This window comes from Solanum pennellii, chromosome 1 (genome assembly GCF_001406875.1).
Source record: "Solanum pennellii chromosome 1, SPENNV200".
Classification (NCBI taxonomy): domain Eukaryota; kingdom Viridiplantae; phylum Streptophyta; class Magnoliopsida; order Solanales; family Solanaceae; genus Solanum; species Solanum pennellii.
The window spans coordinates 46,636,085-46,655,733 of NC_028637.1; the positions used below are offsets into that span (position 1 = coordinate 46,636,085).

At 40.2% G+C, this 19,649-nt stretch overlaps 1 protein-coding gene, 5 non-coding genes and 4 pseudogenes across 6 annotated transcripts; all 10 read right to left on the bottom strand.

Moving 5' to 3' along the window:
* Nucleotides 1-2,973: 2,973 nt before the first annotated feature.
* LOC107011342 (NADH dehydrogenase [ubiquinone] 1 alpha subcomplex subunit 6) lies at nucleotides 2,974-10,486 on the bottom strand. The gene is made up of 2 exons (XM_015210832.2): nucleotides 10,222-10,486; nucleotides 2,974-3,473 (listed from the first exon to the last, which is right to left on the bottom strand). The coding sequence occupies exons 1-2, from the start codon at nucleotides 10,432-10,434 to the stop codon at nucleotides 3,288-3,290; spliced, it is 399 nt and encodes a 132-aa protein (XP_015066318.1). The 5' UTR covers nucleotides 10,435-10,486; the 3' UTR covers nucleotides 2,974-3,287.
* Nucleotides 10,487-11,521: 1,035 nt separating this feature from the next.
* LOC114075728 lies at nucleotides 11,522-11,640 on the bottom strand. Its single transcript, XR_003576128.1, has one exon. It is a non-coding gene; the product is annotated as a 5S ribosomal RNA (ribosomal RNA).
* Nucleotides 11,641-11,870: 230 nt separating this feature from the next.
* Nucleotides 11,871-11,979, bottom strand: LOC114075738 (annotated as a pseudogene).
* Nucleotides 11,980-12,208: 229 nt separating this feature from the next.
* LOC114075735 lies at nucleotides 12,209-12,326 on the bottom strand (annotated as a pseudogene).
* A 231-nt stretch (nucleotides 12,327-12,557) lies between these two features.
* Nucleotides 12,558-12,676, bottom strand: LOC114075704. The gene has a single exon (XR_003576104.1). It is a non-coding gene; the product is annotated as a 5S ribosomal RNA (ribosomal RNA).
* Nucleotides 12,677-12,913: 237 nt separating this feature from the next.
* On the bottom strand, nucleotides 12,914-13,032 carry LOC114075722. The gene has a single exon (XR_003576122.1). It is a non-coding gene; the product is annotated as a 5S ribosomal RNA (ribosomal RNA).
* Nucleotides 13,033-13,259: 227 nt separating this feature from the next.
* On the bottom strand, nucleotides 13,260-13,377 carry LOC114075737 (annotated as a pseudogene).
* A 215-nt stretch (nucleotides 13,378-13,592) lies between these two features.
* LOC114075736 lies at nucleotides 13,593-13,713 on the bottom strand (annotated as a pseudogene).
* Nucleotides 13,714-13,943: 230 nt separating this feature from the next.
* On the bottom strand, nucleotides 13,944-14,061 carry LOC114075707. The gene has a single exon (XR_003576107.1). It is a non-coding gene; the product is annotated as a 5S ribosomal RNA (ribosomal RNA).
* Nucleotides 14,062-14,291: 230 nt separating this feature from the next.
* On the bottom strand, nucleotides 14,292-14,410 carry LOC114075732. Its single transcript, XR_003576132.1, has one exon. It is a non-coding gene; the product is annotated as a 5S ribosomal RNA (ribosomal RNA).
* Nucleotides 14,411-19,649: the final 5,239 nt, after the last annotated feature.

Below are 19,649 nucleotides of genomic sequence, written 5' to 3' on the forward strand. Positions count from 1 at the left end.
TTTATAACAATATACTTATTATATGCGTTTTGTTGATAAAACTTTATTCCGAGCCAAGAAGTATTTTCGAGGCAAAATGTAAACTTTGAAACTTCCAAATGTGAGTAGAAGTTCAAAAAATTTAATCCTAGATTGCTTTTAATAGGTATAAATACATCAAAAGAGCAGTTTTGAAGGAACTTTTATCTAACACAGGATTTAGACATTGGCGAAGTCTTGGAAGCACAAGGATTCGTTATTATTTTTTATCAACAATTAGGGTGTATTTGGTATGATTGAAAATGTTTTCCGTTAAAATATTTTCTTGGAAAACGAGTGGATTTCTAACTTATCTCATGTTTGGTTCGTGAGTATAAAATATTTTTAATGTTTGGTTGGTAAATGAAAAAAATATTTTTCACAATAAAAAATTTATTTTTGGCTTGATACTAGAAAATATACTTGAGGAAAATAACTTATGACCACAAATCAACTCTGATAATCGATCTAGGTTGTGACCCTAACATCCGAACTAGTACACTACTCCAATGACCGTTCCAAAATCTGAATCTGAGATTTGACCCAAACTGCCGACCCTGAAATGCCAAACGCACCCTATAATCCTAAACCCTAAAATGTTAACAATCAATTAATTTTAACTTACCCAAAAACTTTGCTACTAAGGAACCCATAACCTGTTTAACAATTCAAACGCTTGTTTAATGCATTTGTTAATCAAATTGTACTTTGAACGTGTATGAGTTTTTATAATAATTTTGTAATAACATAATACATAAACATGACTCTTAATTTGGCTTCAGTTGACAAGTGTGACCTTTAACTTAGTGTGTCCACAAGTAGGCACTTAAACTTTGTATAAATTAAACAATTAAACAAATTCATCCTACATGGCACCCAACAATTTTGTGTCCTACGTGGCGTCCGAAATGTATTATGCCACGTAGAATACATGTGTCTACTTGTTCAACGTTATACAAGTCTAGCTGCCTATGTGCACTTCCAGAGTTGAGTACTTGTCCACTGAAACTAAGTTAAAGGTTATATTTATGTATTATGCCTTCTGGAATTGTTGGTATGGTTTGGGTTAAGAACTAAGGTTCTCTTAGGATATCAACATCAATTGGTTTATGTCGAAAATTTAAAATTGCAGCTTGTGATTTTGTGGATGTGTCGCATCACGCATGTCCATCGCACGGGCAGGGGATTGACATTTGACTGAGTTTGTTGTTTTGTTTGTACACCGCGCATGCCATATTACTTATATTTTGAAATTGAGTGATTTCAACCTAAACGTAAACAACTAAGAAAATAATTCTACAACATTCAAGGATTAGTGAAATTTTAACCATACAAACATGAGATTGACGGAGTAATTTTCCCCAACTTCCTAATTGAGTTATTTGGGGATGACTAAGTAATTGGACTCTAAATGAAAGTCTAAGCATTGATTTGGACTCGTGAATTAATGGGTAATCGAATTTTATAATTAATTTGTCTTTGATTTAGGATTGACTGAAATTATCAGAATAGGGTATAATTGGCGTATTTAATCAATTTTTTGCATCGATTGAGTCCACAGAAAATTATATTGGATGTGATCATTAGAAGTTAGGAAACTTAAAGATTTCGAGGTATGTAAGACATTTAAACTGTTTTGTGTTCGTTTTTCTAAAAACATATTAGAGCCTGCATAGTTGCAATGTATATAATTTTTTATATGCACATTTGTTGTGATAGACGTAAACTTCTAGACAGCCACCTAATGAGATAAGTGTTGGCTATGGATGCATAGTCCAACCTAGACAATGGTTTGCCTGATTGATAGTTTACTAAAATGCATACGTGATATTGTTGGTTGAGATATTTACATGTGATGTGTATTATTTGTTTGAACATGCTATTATTGTATTTGCTTTCATGCATTTATTTTTTGTGACTTTCATTGCGGGGTATAACAAGGGGCAGGTCAGTGATCTTACCAAGTCGTTGTAGCTTACTAAAAGGGTCTCTTTTAGAGATTTTCTATGTTATGTTGCATGCTCTAAATCTGGAAGACGTCTCTCACCTTTGATATAAGAATGTGGGAAATGTCGTTGAGAGCGTCCACCTAAATAGATTTAATAGTGTGCGATCCAGATTAATTGAAATTTCAATGCAGACTCAAGACACCGTATGAAAAACTAAAATAGAAATAAAAATTGTGGGGTCTCTTTGTTGGGAGACTCAACTGGCCCTTTTAATCAAAACTCTCATTACAGTAGAGAGTGATTTTACTCCAAGAAGTTCAATCATCAAACTTATACTCGATTCATCCACTTTTAATTGTAATGGTTTCTATTTTTAGAGTTAAATAGAAAAAACTTTAACTAACATTTTAAGATGTATTTTTTCGATCTTAATATGCAAAAAAATTGCAATTTATAATATTTTTCCTATAGTTTTTGAACATCTTAACTTTTTGTTTAAAATATCAAATTAATGTAATTTAATTTAATTGACTTTCGAAAAATACAACATGACAAATAAAAGTGAACGAAGGTAGCTGAATGTGTTCATTGATCTACGTCCTCCTTTCAGATGGGCGGAGTCACCAACAAGTATCAACTCCCAAACCATCAAGCAACTGCAAAGTCTTCTAACTTGAGAAATTATTAGTGAAACTTGTCTACCCTGTGCAGTACGGCAAGTTCTACCTTACAGAATTTATGACAATACTGAAACAACTATTACTACTTTTTTCGATAGCAATGGTGCTTGCTCACACCACGACTATTGCATTGTGTAGCTGCTACTTGACAGCAACTCAAATAATATATAATGTTATCCTTCAAGGCATAGGACGACAGAAAGGGAATGTTCAGTTTTTTGTTTCTATTAAAAGATTTGAAACGTCTCGCATGATTTTCACCCACTTTAGGGACTGTGAGGTATTACACCTTTAGTGCAGCAATGACACAAGTCACAACTATTAAGTGATGGGGTGATAGTAAAGCTGACCCCTTAAACAGAGCATGCAACATAACATAGAGAGTAAATGCAACAGAATAATTGTCAATTAGTGGCCCTAGTAAATACTCTCAGAGCCTTACCGTATAGTAATAGAGCACCTTTACCAATCAAAAAAAGGAAACTGTCAATTGGTGGTTCTTGACTAGGAGCATCCTTTCCAATCAAAGAGAAAAAAAACAGACAAATGTGCATCCAATTGTAAGATGCAAGAACATGTTCATCTTTATTGTGAATTTTACCCAACAGAAATGTCCAAATGGCATAGTTCATATGGTGATCTAGGAGTAGTTGCTGCTATAGAATTTTTTCAGGAAATTGGATGCATCCCGATCTTTGGCTGAGACGTCCTGCACAAGACCTTGGTTACCTACAACATATTGCCCAACAATGTGATGCCTCTGCTTTGACTGGTTCACAATGTTCATCAACTCTTCCATGCCCTTGAACAGCAGCATGTCAATTACCTGTATAAAGATGAGTATAATGAGGAAAAGGTATGGAACTGCCTCACCAATAGTAATATGAATGAAACGCTATAAGCATACAAATGGATTCACATGGAAGTACAATAACTAGCACTGAGTGCCTTGACGAGAAAATCACGAGGGTCCAACTTCCAGAAAAATATAGAAGTATGAGTTAAGAGGTGTAAACTGTTCCTGGAACATCTTTGGTTTTGCTTTCCTTATTTTACTTTTCAGGGTTAAGGAGCTGGATATTGTTGTATGGGAGACCAAGGTGCAGAAGTCACAGATTGTGCAATCAAGAGCTTCTTCAATATGACGCCAATTAGGAACCAAGGACAGTGTAATGGTTGATGGCATATACAATTATGTTAGACTGAGCTCCTCATCATTCAAAAACGGACAAGTGTACAAGTCTACTGAGAGCTCGTACTTAGATAAAGTGTGGATAGAATTGATATCTTGCATGTCCACATGTTAAGCCATCAAGGATTATTTGTTGAAATAAGTGTTTTGGAAAAAAAAAATCTTCGTGGAAAAGAGATGTGTTATGATAGTTTTAGTTCTTCTGAAGTTCCATGAATTTTGAGAGTGCAGAAGTTTCTTTTTTTTGGTTTGAGAAGGCAACACTTGTGTATATTTGACTAAAACAGCTACATAGGTAGTACCAGAAACCATATTTATATCATATCACAGAGAAGAAAACTGATCCAAAATCTAACAACAACCTGGGATATCTATGATAGAATCAGTGTCCCCCAGGTAAATCTATTTGCACCAGAAACAAAAAAAGTCTAATGCAATTCAGTTTCTGATCTTTTGTATTGTATTGTTATTGTCTTCAAAAAAACACCTGAAATTTCTATCTTCCCTTGTATTCTGCACCAGATATGGACAATCCAAGCGCCTGCTCTGGCCTCATCTCAGCTATGTAATACAAGTGTAATCTTATTTGGCATAACCCATACAATGCCTCTAAGATTAACAAATACTCCCAAAACTGGGCTATAATCTTGCATTCTACAAATAGTTGACTGTCTCAGCCTCTTCACTTCACCACATAGGTAACATCTAGAACACCGACAAATATTTTTCCTTTTCGAGTTTTTCTTGAATCAATAACTTTCCCTTGCCAATAGCCAAGTGAAGCATGCAACTTTAGTGGTATCTTCACCTCCCACATGTGCTTCAATGACAATTGGTGCAACTTTTGATTGCCTTGGATCAAGAATTTGTATGTTGAGCTCACCTTAAAATACCCCTGCTGTCTTCTTTCCACCATAATTTGTCTACTCCTTCCTGAAATGCCTTTAAAATCCTTCCAATGCCTATAGATCTCAGTCAGCATTGCTATTTCCCAATCAATAAAATTCCTCTTACACTGAATGTTTCACCCTTGGGGGGTCCAAGTTTCAACTACTTTCTTCTTTTGTTGCACAAACCAGCTCATAGATGTCAGGAAATAGGTCCTTTCACATCCAGAGCCCTTAGCACTTATCTTCCCAGAAAGAAGTGACCCCCATTGCTCACCTTGAAAATTGTACGATTTTTCATGAAAGACCAAAGTATTCTTATGGAAATCGACAGACTACCAACCTACCTGCATGGAGTATGCACCGCCTAAGGTCATCCATTTGTTGTCCTCACCTTATTTTGCCTCAATAATACTTCCCAAGTAGGATTGAGGTGCTTGTTAGTACCTCACAACCACTTCAATCTAAGAGCCTTACTCTGCAACTTTTAATTTCTGATGCGTAGCATTCCACTTTAGGTTACTTCATTTTACAAAATAGAATATTTTTCTGTCCTTATTTCCTAGCCAAAGAAAATCCTCCTGAGCTTGTCTAGTCTCTGTACAATCTCATCTGGTATGAGAAAGATGGACATCACATATGTTAGGAGTGCATCCAGTACTGAACTAATGAGAGTAAATCAACCCCCTAGTGACAGATATTGTGATTTCCATCTAGTAATTCAACTACTGAATCCAAATATTCTTGGATGTTGATTTGACATCTAAAGGCATTCCCAAATAAGTGGTAGGTAGTGCTCCTACTTCTCCTCCCACTCTTTCTCAATTCTTCTTTTGTCCGTCCTGTTTAATCCTCTTACATTCCATGACACCAATTTGAAAGTCATTACAAAAGATCTCGTTCTTCCCCCCAACCCTCTTCACATCACTTAAAAAATTAACATCAAAAGAAGTAGGCCCCTTGGGTTCCTGGTACTTTTGTGTCTAGGCCTCTTGATTAAGACCTTAGAGCCCGTTTGGATGGGCTTATGGCTTACTTTTGTTATTTTGGCTTAAAAACAAGTGTTTAACCCAAACACTACAAACTGCTTAAAAGTTATTTGGCTTTTAGCACCTAAAATAAGTTTGATCCAAACAGGCTCTTAATCTCCATCTTCCACAACTGCCTGCAGCTATCTATTTACATTAATAGTTCAAGCATTTCTTCTTCATCCTTAGAAGTTGACTCCAAGAGTTTCCCATTTTAATCATGTTTTGCAGTACTTAGGTAGCTGTCACCCTCTCATTTTGAAGGAGTAAGCTCAGATCATGTTGAATTGGTTCATCATCTTCCACCACTCAATCTTCAATCTCTGTCTCTTCTTGTTATCGTTGTGATGTGTTGCCCTTTTGGTACTTGTGCCCCATCTTCTAAAAAATCATCATTCAAAGTTATCGCGATGTTATTCAAGGTCTCCTTGTCTTGCATGTCTTCTTTGCCTACATCTAGAGCTTTTCCCCAGCAATTTTATGTTGTGTCAAATACTGAGTTCCTCTCTGTCACTACCACAGAAAATATTGCCTGAGTATCGAAGTTCTTTGCTTCTTCTGCAAAAGGATCTAAGGTTCCTACAAATTGTGACACCTTTAAATCATTATAAATGACTTGGGCTGCTCTGTCAAGCCCAAACCATTTTAAGACTTTGGTCCTATTGTAGTTCTAATTACAGAAAGAAGACTTTACATGCCTATCTCCTGTGCATATAACCTCTGCTCCAATTTTAGTTTTTGACATGTTTCTTGGGCACCTCATGTCCTCTTATTGTACCGCATCAGAAGTTTGCATGCTCCCCATTCCTTTTCTTCTTTGCGATTACATTTATCCTTCGGGCTAAAGAAGGATTTGAAACCAAGACTCTTCAATGGAGTTCACCATCTACGGCGATACAAGTTCAAATTGAACTTTTTGCACTATCCAAATAGGAATATAAAACTTGAATCCATCTCTTTCTATTGTCACCACATTAGGGCAAGTCTCCATCACCTTAGAGTTGTATTCTTGCCCATTATAAATGTTTTTTCAGTTCTCTCTTGTTCTGTGAATTACCTATCCACCACAAACGTTCCCAATTTCGATGAAAATCTTCTGTGACCAATCGTGAAGAGGGATGTCGAGCGCTCGATTACACGTAGTGCTTGAGTTCTGAGAGTATGGAGCGCATCCGACGATGGGGCTCCACCATTGAAAATTAAAAACTTGGCCTTCTTCCAGATCCGGTCCTCCTGAAATATCATTTCTGTTAGGGAGCTCAAACAAGAACATACTGTCATCCATCTCATGCATATTAATCTAGAGCACAACTTTCCATATGAGAGTAGTCCATTTTCTGATGTTTGACAGAGTCGGTATCTCCGTATTTCCCTCATGAAAAGATCCAACAATGCATCTTTTGAATATACCATTGTCCTTTCCCCGGGAAACTATGTGATGCGAATAGCTCCTAAATTAGACGTGGTTATTTATTTGCGGAAGGTTTTGGATTGCCATTTACTCTCACATACTGCTCAGGCAAAAGGGTAATCCTCTTTAAATATTCTGGGAGATTCTTCAATCATCTGTTGGTTGGAGCAGTTAATAAACCTCTCTCTTAAAACCTATCTCATTCCATCCTATACTTAAAACCATTTTGGGATTATAATAACCGAGCTTTCCATTCTGTGGAGCGAGAATACACTCATATGCCTGCCGTGCTCAATATCTTTCCTGGAACAAAAGAGTTCTGATTGTTTCTCCCCAGTTTTCCACCTCCTGATCATCTTCTTCCCGTCTTTAGAAGCTTCCTTGAGGATACTGCAGGTCCAGATCATAACCATAACGGTCATGGTTGATCTTCTCATCACGTTACGACTTCTCTAGACCCCTTTCAACCAAATATTATCGCTGTCAAATGTCCATCGGGTAATCTCAAAAGATTAAACCCTGCACTGAAATAAATTCTGTTTTCCTTCATTGGATGAGATGACTGGTCGGATAAAAAAAAAGAGAAGACAGGTTAATAATACCACAGAAGGTGATAGCATAAGGAAAGGGTGTTTCAGGCTGAAGATGGCCGGAAAGAGGGTTCTCCCATCCTAGAAAAGTAGGAGAGACAAGTCTTGGGGAATGTGCCTGGGAGAAAAGTTATTTTGTCTTCAACAATACATCTTTTGTCGGCTCTTCTCAAGAGCAGAAGTGTTTTTAGTTCAAAAAGTGCATTTAGACTCTTTAAACAAAAAAATGGAACTCCTTTTGGAAAAACCTTTTAAACACTTCCACCAAAAACTTCTTCAATTGTTTAGGGAACTTCTTATATCCAAATGCCACTGAATTTTTAAAAAAAAAAACATCTTTAACCTGGGAAAAAGAGAACCTCTCGAAGTAAATCCATGACAGACTGTTTGGTTGAGAAAAAGTTCTTGCAAAACATTAGAAAGTTTTCTGCAAGAACTCTTCTTTATATTTTTGAAGCAAACACTGCCTTAATATTTGACTCTTCTCGTCCCCTAGGAAGAATAGATTCTTTATCATTGGTTGAGAATGATCATTATATAACATTGCCTGCTATTTTGCTTGTATCCACTTCCCAAAGTGATGATAAAATACTAAAATCAAGAGATGCAATACAATCATAAAGCAAGAATGAACCAAGCCCTGGGAGGCAAGTAATAATAAAAGAGTTGTTGATTAGAAGATACCACTCAGAATGGCATCACGAGGATGCACAAAGAGTAGCCGGAACTTGTCTGTTGGCTTATTAACAAGGTCTTAATCTAAACAACAAAATAGCCTAAGCTTATTTTGTAGGCCAGCAATTACTTTTGCTAAACATGAATCATTTTTCTACTGAGTACATGTTTTCTTACTACTGGCAGAGAACATTGAAAGGCATCCAATAGGTTGGCAACAGGAGATTGGATGGGCCGTTACTTAAGCTAAGGGAGAAAAGGTCAAAGCAGAAGTCAATATGTTGGTATTGGGAGCATGTGTTTATCATACATGGAAAGAAGGAAACCAAAGACAATTCCAAGGAAAGAGGAGTACAAAGCAGCAGGTCAGTCGAAAGATCGAGCAGGAAGTTCATATCAGAGGAGCCCAATGTGCAAAACTAGCAAGACCGCTAACAGTTGAACTATTATCCTAGTTGAGTGAGGCTGTAATAAGATGTTGTAGATGAGAGGTTAAATAGGCAGTTTTGATTAAGTTTTTCTAAAGCCTTTTGTTATTTGGCTCTTAGGTTTTTGCACATGCACAGATTTTATACACATAGTTACCCAAAAAATGTCTTCTTACAAGGAAGAACAGCTGTAGACACATTTCAATGTAAGTGTGGCAAATTTTACTGTTTCAAGACCTTAAACCAGTCCCTAATCCACAGTTTTTCAGTTCTAACATCAGTCCAAGCCCATATATGACCTTGGTCCATCATAAGTAGCTGGAAATAACTAAATCTCATGATATTAAATAATAAAGTTTAAGTAATTCGACAATTAGTATCTCCAATAACTAACTAATTTAGAAGTCATCAGCCATCTAAACAAATTAATTTCACCAATACCTGATGTAGCAGTATTAAGTGTAAGAAAAACTCAAACATGATTTTGATCCAAATGAATAATCACCAAATTTATGGCGTGTCAGCACAACTACTTAATTGCACTTGAATCATCTGTCTATCAGTTAAACAAAAGATTAAGATTTAAATCCTATATTTGAATCCAATTCAAGACCAACTTTAAAATAAAGTTAATTCAGATTAGCACAATTTTTAATTCTCAACTTCAAATATTGAGCATTAGCATATCTCATTTTGGAAATTCCTATCCAATAAAGCGCACAACTGCAAAGAGAAATGAATTTTTTCTCAAAACGCTGTAAATCTAATCTCTCTTCAAGAAAGATGTTAAGAGGAATGTCCATTTCAATTGTATCATAACGGTGGAATAAAAGTCCAGCAAAAAATCCATCTTCCAGCGCCTATTCCTAAATCCTCTTCCCTCACACCCCACCCCCACACACCACCCCTCACCTCTCCATGAATCAACACAAATCAACGACGTCAACATAGCCAGTGAAATCCTACAAGTGGGGTTTGGCTAGGGTACAGTGTACCATACAGCCATACCACTACCTCATGGAGGCAGAGAGGCTGTTTCTGAAAGGTCATAGCTTTCTCACGAATTGCAAATGTTAAACAAAATGCCACAGTAAATCAGAAGTAAACTAAAAAACTTTTGTACTCCGATTCAATTTTTTCCTGGTCTTTCTCTTTCCAGAACAGAAATAATATCGCACAATCTAATCTAATCAAACTCTGCTCCACCGTAATTTCCAATCAGATTACTAAAAGAAAGCATTCAATTTTGAATACCCCAATTCACAACAAACAAGATTTTTTCTAATTGAATCGGTATCGCCTAATTCAAAAGCAAATTAGATTTCAAATCCGAAAAGGAAGAGGTTATATTTCAGATTGATACCTTAGGGTTAGTAATATTGGCATTCTTGCGAACTTCGGCGGCGGCGGCAGAACGGAGTTGGGATGGTGTAACGACATCGTGCAAGTTGTAGATTTCCATTACATGAGGGATGGATCTACAGCACATACGGAAGAATTCAAAGGTCCGAGTGCGAGCTTCTTCTAAACTGGCGGAGTTTGGTGGCACCTTGAGACTCTTCAGTATTTGGGACATGATTTCTTTCTGCCTTCACTGAACAAGTAAAAAATAGCAAAACTATATTGAGGTAAAGGCTTGAGAAGCAAAGGGTAGTTTGCTATATACTTTGGTATTATAGTTTGATATAATTTCGAAAACCTCCCTTTTTGTTGGCCTTATAATATTTACTTCTCTTTTAGTTTTAGATATTACATTCACGTACCTTATTAGAAATTTTTATAACCAAACTTATTTAATGACAAAAATTTTCCACATTTCGTAGTGACCTCCTGAAATAGAAAATATTTCGTAGTTGCCCTTTCTGGGCATTTTAATAAAAAACTAAATTGTGAGAGATATTCTACTCATCAAAAATTAACTTTATATTTGAAATATTCACTTAGACGATGTAATAAGTTGCACAACTTGATAATTGCTATTAAGATTGGCACCGGATCGGGTTGTACTAGTATTGGTCCGGTACCGTTTCGATACCATTCCGGTTCGTTCCGATCCGGTGATCTTCGGGACGGAACGGGACACCTTGAACCGGTATATGAAACGGAACGGTATCACATACTGGTGTACCAGTACTAGTTTATATCGGTTTATTCCGATTCCATTCTAATTCGATCGCATTTCAGTTTGATTTCGATTAATTATTTTTTATTAATTAATTTATATTTTTAAAAAATATTTCCCACTGTCAGAGTTGGCAGCTTTTCTGAAAGGCTGAAAAGCCTGCTACCCGCCTGCACCCTGCCAACTGTCCCATCCCAATTCCCATTCCCGATTCGACATTCCCCAATCCCCAATTCTCTATTGGTCATTGTTTTCTTTTAAGAAAATATTAACGTTCAATGTTGACAAGTCGTAGTCCAGGTATAATCTTATCCATCATTCATTGCACTCAAAATTCTATTAAACACATCCTTCATCCCAACGTCCTAGCCTGCCCCATACTTTAAAACCCTCCACGCACCGATGCATGACGCCTCCTGTCACGCCCATCCTCAACGCCCCCATCCCATATCCTAATGACATCCCAATCCGAACGTCGTATCTGCAAAAATAAATAAATAAAAATATTTTTAAATTACACGACCGATTTTGACAAAAAGGAGGGATGCAACACAAGGACTTCCGAGGGGGTCACCCAACATAATACTACTCTCGTCCAAGCACGCTTAACTTAGGAGTTCTGATGGGACCCGGTGCGTTAGAACTGGTATGATCGCATCCATCATTCATTGAACTCTAAATTCAATTAAATACAGCCTTCATCCCAACGCCCTAGCCCGCCCCCCACTTTAAAATCCTCCACGCACCGACGCATGACGCCGCCCCTCACGCCCATCCTTAACGCCCCTAACCCATATCCAAATGACGTCTCAATACGAACGTATTTTCTGCAAAAATAAATAAATAAGTATATTTTTTTCAATTACAAGATCAAATTTCGACAAAAAGGAGGGATGCAACATGAGGACTTCCTAGGGGGTCACCCAACCTAGTACTACTCTCGCCCAACTTCTGAGTTCTGATGGGATCCGGTGCGTTAGTGCTGGTATGATCACATCCATCATTCATTGCACTCTAAATTCTATTAAACACATCCTTCCTCCCAACGCCCTAGCCCGCCCCCAACTTTAATACCCTCCACACACTGACGCATGACGGCGCCCGTCACACCCATCCTCAACGCCCCCATCCCATATCCTAATGATGTCTCAACCCAAACGTATTTTTTGAAAAAATAAATACATAAGTATATATATTTCAATTACAAGATCGGATTTGACCAAAATGAGGGATGCAACATGAAGACTTCCCAGGGGGTCACCCATCGTAGTACTACTCTCGCCCAAACACGCTTAACTTAAGAGTTTGATGGGATCCGAGGCGTTAGTGCTGATATAATCGCATCCATCATTCATTGCACTCTAAATTCTATTAAACACATCCTTCCTCACAACGTCCTAGCCCTCCCCCCACTTCAGTACCCTCCACGCACCGACGCATGACGCCGCCCGTCACGCCCATCCTCAACGCCCCCATTCCATATCCTAATGACGTCTCAATCTGAACGTATTTTCTACAAAAATAAATAAATAAGTATAAATTTTATTATTTACAAGTCCGAATGTCGACAAAAAGGAGGGATGCAACATGAGGACTTCCCACGGGGTCACCCATCCTAGTACTACTCTCGCCCAAGCACGCTTAACTACGGAGTTCTGATGGGACCCGGTGCGTTAGTGCTGGTATGGCCACATCCCTCATTCATTGCACTCTAAATTCTATTAGATACATCCTTCCTCCTAACGTCCTAATCTCCCCCCTACACACACACTTTAAAACACTCCACGCACCGATACATGATGCCGCCCATCACGCCAATCCTCAACGTCCCCATCCCATATTCTTATGACGTCTTAATTTTAACGTCGTTTCTATAAAATAAATAAATAAGTATAATTTTTCAACTATACGACCAAATTTCTAACGAAAAGAAGTAATGCAACACGAGGACTTCACAGGGGGTCACCCATCCTAGTACCACTTTCACCCATGCACGCTTAACTTCGGAGTTTTGATGGGATCCGGTGTGTTAGTGCTGGTATGATCGCATCCATCATTCATTTTACTCTAAATTCTATGAAAAACATCCTTCCTCCCAACACCCTATGTTGCCCCCCGCTTTAAAACCCTCCATGCACTAAGGCATGACGACGCCCGTCACGCCCATCCTCAACACTCCCATTCCATCTCCTAATGACTTCTCAATCCGAATGTTTTTTCCACATAAATAAATAAATAAATATTTTTTCAACTAAATGACTGAATTTCGACAAAAAGGAGGGATGCGACATGAGGACTTTCCAGATGTTCATCCATCCTAGTACTATATTGCCCAAGCACGCTTAACTTCAGAGTTTTGATGGGACCCGGTGCATTAGTGTTGGTATGATCGCATCCATTATTCATTGCACTCTAAATTCTACTAAACTTATCTTTCTCCCAATGCCCTAGCCTGCCCCCTACTTTAAAACCCTCCACGCATGGACGCATGACGCCGCTCGTCACGCCCCCATCCTATCCCCTAATGGCGTCTCAATCCGAACGTTGTTTCTGTAAAAATAAATAAATAATTGTATTTTTTCAATTACAGGACCGAATTTTGACGAAATGGAGAGATGCAACACGAGGACTTCCCAAGGGGTCACCCACCATCCTAGTACTACTCTTGCTCAAGCACGCTTAACTACGAGTTCTAATGGGATCCGGTGCGTAAGTGCTGGTATGACCACATTCACCATTCATTTCACTCTAAATTTGATTAAAAACATCCTTCCTCCCAATGCCTCATCCCGCCCCGCACTTTAAAACTGTCCACACACCGACGCATAACGCCGCCCATCACGCCCATCCTCAACGCCCCCATCATATATCCTAATGAGGTCTCAATTCGAACGCATTTTTCTGCAAAAATAAATAAATAAGTATTATTTTTGAATTAGAAGACCGAATTTCGACAAAAAGAAGGGATGCAACACGAGAACTTCCCGGGGGGTCACCCATCCTAGTACTACTCTCGCTCAAGCACGCTTAACTTCGGAGTTCTGATGGGATCCGTGCATTAGTGCTGGTATGATTGCATCCATCATTCATTGGACTCTAAATTCTATTAAACAATTCCTTCGTCCCAACGCCCTAGAACGTCCCCCACTTTGAAACGCTCCATGCACCGACGCATGACGCCGCCCGTCACGCCAATCCTTAACGCCTCTATCCCATATCTTAATGACGTCTCAATCCGAACGTATTTTCTGCAAAAATAAATAAATAAGTATATTTTTTTCAATTACAAGACCGAAATTCGACAAAAAGAAGGGATGAAACACGAGGACTTCCTAAGGGGTCACTCTTCCTAGTACTACTCCCGCCCAAACACGCTTAACTTCGGAATTCTGATGGGATCCGGTGTGTTAGTGTTGGCATGATCGCATCAATCATTCGTTGCACTCTAAATTCTATTAAACACAACACATCCTTCCTCCCAACGCTTAGCCCGCCCCCACTTTAAAACCCTCCACGCACCGACGCATGACGCCGCCCGTCACGCGCATCCTTAACGCCCCCATCCCATTTCCACACGACAGACCATCATAGGGTCCGTTCAAAAACCCCCAACACCTCACTGTCAAATTTTCTCCAAGTTCCCACCAACGGACACATGCGACGACGGTCCGTCCTGCATAATCGTTTTGGTTGTAAGAGACCTTATTCCTAAGGGTCTCCCACTTTTTCCAAGTGTCCTCTTACGGACATCTACGATGGACCGTCATTCCCACGATGGTCCATCCTGCACAATCGTTCAAGTTGTCAGAGACCCTATTCCTAAGGGTCTCCCACTTTTTCTAAGTGTCCTCTTATGGACATCTACGACGGACCATCGTACCCTCAACGGTACGTCCTGCACAACCATCGTGACGGTCAGAGACCCCTCTCTTAAGGGTCTCCATACTTTTTCTAAGTGTCCTCTAACGGACATCTACGACGAACCATCATACCCTCGACGGTCCGTCCTGCACAACCGTCGTGTCGGTCAGAGACCCCTCTCCTGAGGGTCTCCATACTTTTTCTAAGTGTCCTCTGATGGACATCTATGATGGATCATCATACCCTCGATGGTCCATCTTGCACAACCGTCGTGACGGTCATAGACCCCTCTCCTAAAGGTCTCCACGACGGACATCGACGACGGACCGTCATTGTCACGATGGTCCGTCCTGCTTATCCGTCATACTTGTCAGAGACTTTCCTTCAGGGGTCTCCACATCAACATAGTTGAAGTAAGACATGATGGACCCCATGACGGTCCGTTGTACTCAAGACGATCCATCACCAGGTCCGTCGTGTTTCACTATTACTGCAGAAAAGTCATTACAGCTTAGCTCTTATATTTATTTTGTTTTGTTTTTGCTCGTCTTGTTTGCTCCTTCTCGTGCTAATATTGATTCTTTACAGGTACTATCTTTTATGGCACCAAAACAAGATCGAGTTTACGCACGTGGGCGATCAAAGTCTGTCGCCCCGTCTGCCTGCCTGGTCATTGCCTCTGATGATGAGCATGCCCCCGAGTACGTGCCCCTAGGCACTGCCACTCCATCACGAGATGCACGTGTTACCAGAGCTATGCCCCAAAAGGTGGCGTCCATGCCTCCAGTCTGATGAGGAGCGCACACTGACTGGCACACCTTCTGGGTCAGCTACTCATGAAGAAGGAGCGTCTGGCTCCTTAGGAGTTTCATGGTCGGAGGAAGCCTCCGGGTCTGCTGAAGTCCCTGCACCCGCCACAGCTGCACAGTCTGCCTCGTCTAATGAGGCTGACAGTTCTTATTGCACTCCCGGCTCACCGACTCGTGCTCTTACCTTGGTTGTCGACCAGCCCAACCGGTGGTGTGTCGACGGGAAATATCAAGTTTATTCAGACGCAAAGTTTCTGAATGATAAAAGAGTCATGACACGGACCCTTACACTGGAGAGGCGGGTCCTCACAGTAAGTCTCCCTACCATGCCAGAGATCCACAATATCTTCACCAGACACCGACTGGAGTGGACAGCACGTTCTTTGGGCCGTTATAGTAAAGAGTTGGTCCGAAAGTTCTACACCTCTTACGTGGCTACTCTCAGATCACAGATTGATAGGCGGGATGCCCCCGCCAAACAGGCCCCACTTGAGCATGTCCAAGTACGTGGCATTCAGGTCGATATCTCCCTGCCTGCCATCCGCCGGTATCTATACGGTGAGGATGTTGATGCCAACCGAACCACTCTCACCGCCGAGTTCGACTACTGGTGACAAATTGTCAAAGATGGCTGATTCTTGCGTGAGCCATCGCTGAGAGAGACCACCAAGAACTGGATGGCCCTGCACTTGTTTGTTGATGGAGAGGGTGCCGACTGGGTAACAGAGCCGAAAGGATCCATCAAGAAGGCTAACTTGACCTTCACGGCTAAGTTCTTATGGTTGATTGTCCGCCACTGCCTTTCCCCCACTGCCGCTGATAATATAGTCACATGGGATCGTTCAGTTCTGATGGCAGTGATGATAGACGGGTTTGAGGTGGACTTTGCTTGGCTTCTACAGGCGGTCATGCACGATAGGGCTTTTAAGGTCACAACTACTTACCCTTTTCCGTGCATGATATTTTCCCTATGCAGGTCCGCAGGTGTGCCCATCTAGCACATTGATCAGCTCAAGACTCCGCTAGGCATTGTTGATATCGGCCTCATCAAGGATGAGGCCAATGAGTTGGCTCCACGCAAAGGGCCACGTCCAGAGTTGCCTCCACTTGGTTAAAATCTGGCTGATACGGTAGCACAGGCTTGCACGGCTACGCAGGCTGCTTCTGAAACCACTGACACTACCCTGGTCGAGTCTATCCGGGTAGTAGCACTGCCCCGAGCTCCTCTCGCTCAGCCCCTTTCCCCACTCTAGTCCCGCTTGCTAGGGTCCAGAAACTAGAGGCACAGATGGCTACACTTCTGCATCACATCCAGCCTTGGATGTAGAGGTCTATTGCTGAGGCAGAAGAGCGCTTCGAGCGGAAAATGTTCCAGCACACAGAGCAGAAGATCGCTGAGGTTTATCAGCGCTTGGACGCTTTTGATTTGCGGGTGCTAGCCCGGCCAGCCCCTCAGGTGGATGTATCGACCTTTCAGGCTGCGGTCAAGAGTCTTCGAGCGGACATTGATATGCTCCTAGAGGCTAGGGTGCCTGAGTCTGAGGGCCCTTCTGCAGAGCTTGCTGAGGACACAATGATGGCGACCTTATTCACCACTCTTGAGATTCCACCACCTCCCCCTTGAGATCATTCCAAGAGGCATAAGGGTCGAGAGGAGGATGAGGCTAGAGCACGGAAGAAGGAGCACCGTGAGATGGAGGCTGCGAGGAGAGCATCACTTGCTGATGAGGAGGCGCGTCGGATCAGGGCTGTAGAGTCAGCTGCTGGGGCATCTAGCTCCAGAGATGTGGCGATTACAGGAGGCACTGTTGATAGTACTGTTGCTGATAAGGACACTTCTGAGGGTGTCTAGACTACAGAGGTAGTGGGTTTCAGGGAACCGAACACACCAGCTTGCTGATCGTCGGCGCTTTGCACCCCAGATTTGCTTCACCTACCACTCTCGTATTTCAATCTTTTATGCATTGGGGACAATTGAATGTATTTTTGTTGGGGGTGGGGTAAATGGAAAGTGAGTGCTAGGGTGAAGTCTGAGTATCCCACTTCAGTATCCTCTTTTGAGGTTTTCTTGCCTGTGTTCTTTTTCCCCAAGATACTGATGATTTTTATTGTTGAACCGGCATGTCTATATCTTGTGTACATAGTTTAACTCTGAAGGATGATAGCTAAAATGATATCCTGATGAAATGAAAATGATGCATGACTAGGCATAGTAATTGATAAATGTGTGGCTCTAAGCATGAGATAGATATACACCACTACATGACCCTAAGTCTAAAATTCGAACTAGGTGTCTGATAATATGGTAGAGTAATGAGATGTCAAGTGAGTGTGAGGAAGAATTTGAATAGTCCACTATTTGTACTGAGCTAGAACTTGCCTGGTTAGTCCTGCTAAAAGTAAGCTGTAATAGACAATTAGGAAAGGATTATAGGCCCTTGTTCAGTATAGCCCATTTTTAGCCTAAATAAAAAAACCAAATGAAATTAATCCTTATTTGATCCAAATGATTTGAGATTAAACTAGACCTTTCTTTTTCACCCCAACTGAACTTTTCTGGGAATAATGTGTTGGCCCTGGTCCCTCCTTGGACATGTGCACTTCAGCTTATGCCAAAAGCATAAGTTGAGGGTGGCTAATGCAGTAAACAACCTTTTTATGGCCCTGACCCAACTTTGGGTATTGTGTACATTGACTCATGGCAAAGCCATGAGTTGAGAGTGGCTATTATGAGGAATTCTTTGGAAAGTGGGGTTGAAAGAACAAAGAAAGAGAAAGAACAAAAGTAAAGTGACTCAAGAACCAGTTGAAACAAAAGTGAAATAAAAAAAATAAAAAAATAATACAATAAATAAAAGCAAGAAAAGAAGAGAGTCACTTACACAAATGAAGAAATAAGGGAAAATAGCAAGGTGAAAGCATATGAGAAATTGGGCGAAATAAAATGATAAAAAGTGGTATGTTTAGCCGATATGTCAAGGAGGGCAAAAAAGACACTAAAGTATACCTAAATATACCCTACCTGACCCTGAGCCTATGTTACAAGCTAAGAAAGTCCTATCGTGATTCTAAAAGTTGTATAGCGAACTTAAAGCAGTGAAAATAAGGGCAAGCTTATGACAATATGTATGAATGAGTTGTGAATTTGTTCTGAGAGTGAGTGTTGAAAAGTAATCCTTACACTCAAACTGAAATCATTTTATGAAAAATGAGGATGCTGTTTTGAAGTGAGGACACTAGTTGCAATACCGAAAATATTAGCACCTCGGTGAGAAATTGAAGAGGAAAGGTGTTAGTGCGTGGTGAGTCTGTTTCATGGTCTGATTCCACATAATTCAAGCCTAATAGTGATAACATTCATAAATATGATGAGACTGATCGGGATTGATAGCCAAATGATTGCGAAAGCTAAAACATGGATACTATTGTACAAAGATTTTTGTAGTGAGTCATAGTGCGTTGCTTGAGGACAAACAACGAATTTAAGTTGAGGGTGTTGATATACCGTGGTTTCACGATATTTTTAATGCTTTTTCCTTAAGTTTAGTGTGTGTCCAAAAGCCTTTTTGTATTGATTTTTATGTAAGTGATACGCTCAAACTTACTTCTCAAATAAGAAGTAAAGCGGTCGTGTCAAGTAAATAACCCAACTAGTGAGGTTGGGATCGTTCCCACGAGGAAAATAGTCTAGACTTAACTTCAACTTGCTATTACTATTGTTTGGTCAATGACTTCCTTGGAAAGTAAAAACAATAAAAGGGGGGTTTCTATTTCTAAATGATTGAAAATAACTAACGCAATTGAAAGAGACACTTAACAACTTTGACAGTTGGATTTTAATCAATTAATCAAAGTAACTAGGGTTTACGTGTTCCCCACAGGTTCATAACTTGATAATTCTAACTATAACAATTCTTTCCTAGTATCTTGCATGCAAAGTGATAAGTTATGTATTTCTAAATCCTTGGTCCGGCATCTAGAAAATCTCACTCCGCACCT

What these genes read in the sequence shown, in the direction of transcription:
- LOC107011342 (XM_015210832.2), bottom strand. Translation starts at nt 10,434, where the DNA reads ATGTCCCAAATACTGAAGAGTCTCAAGGTGCCACCAAACTCCGCCAGT. An exon ending in CCAATATTACTAACCCTAAG is followed by an intron (nt 3,474 to 10,221) that starts GTATCAATCTGA and finishes ATCTTTATACAG; the next exon opens with GTAATTGACATGCTGCTGTT.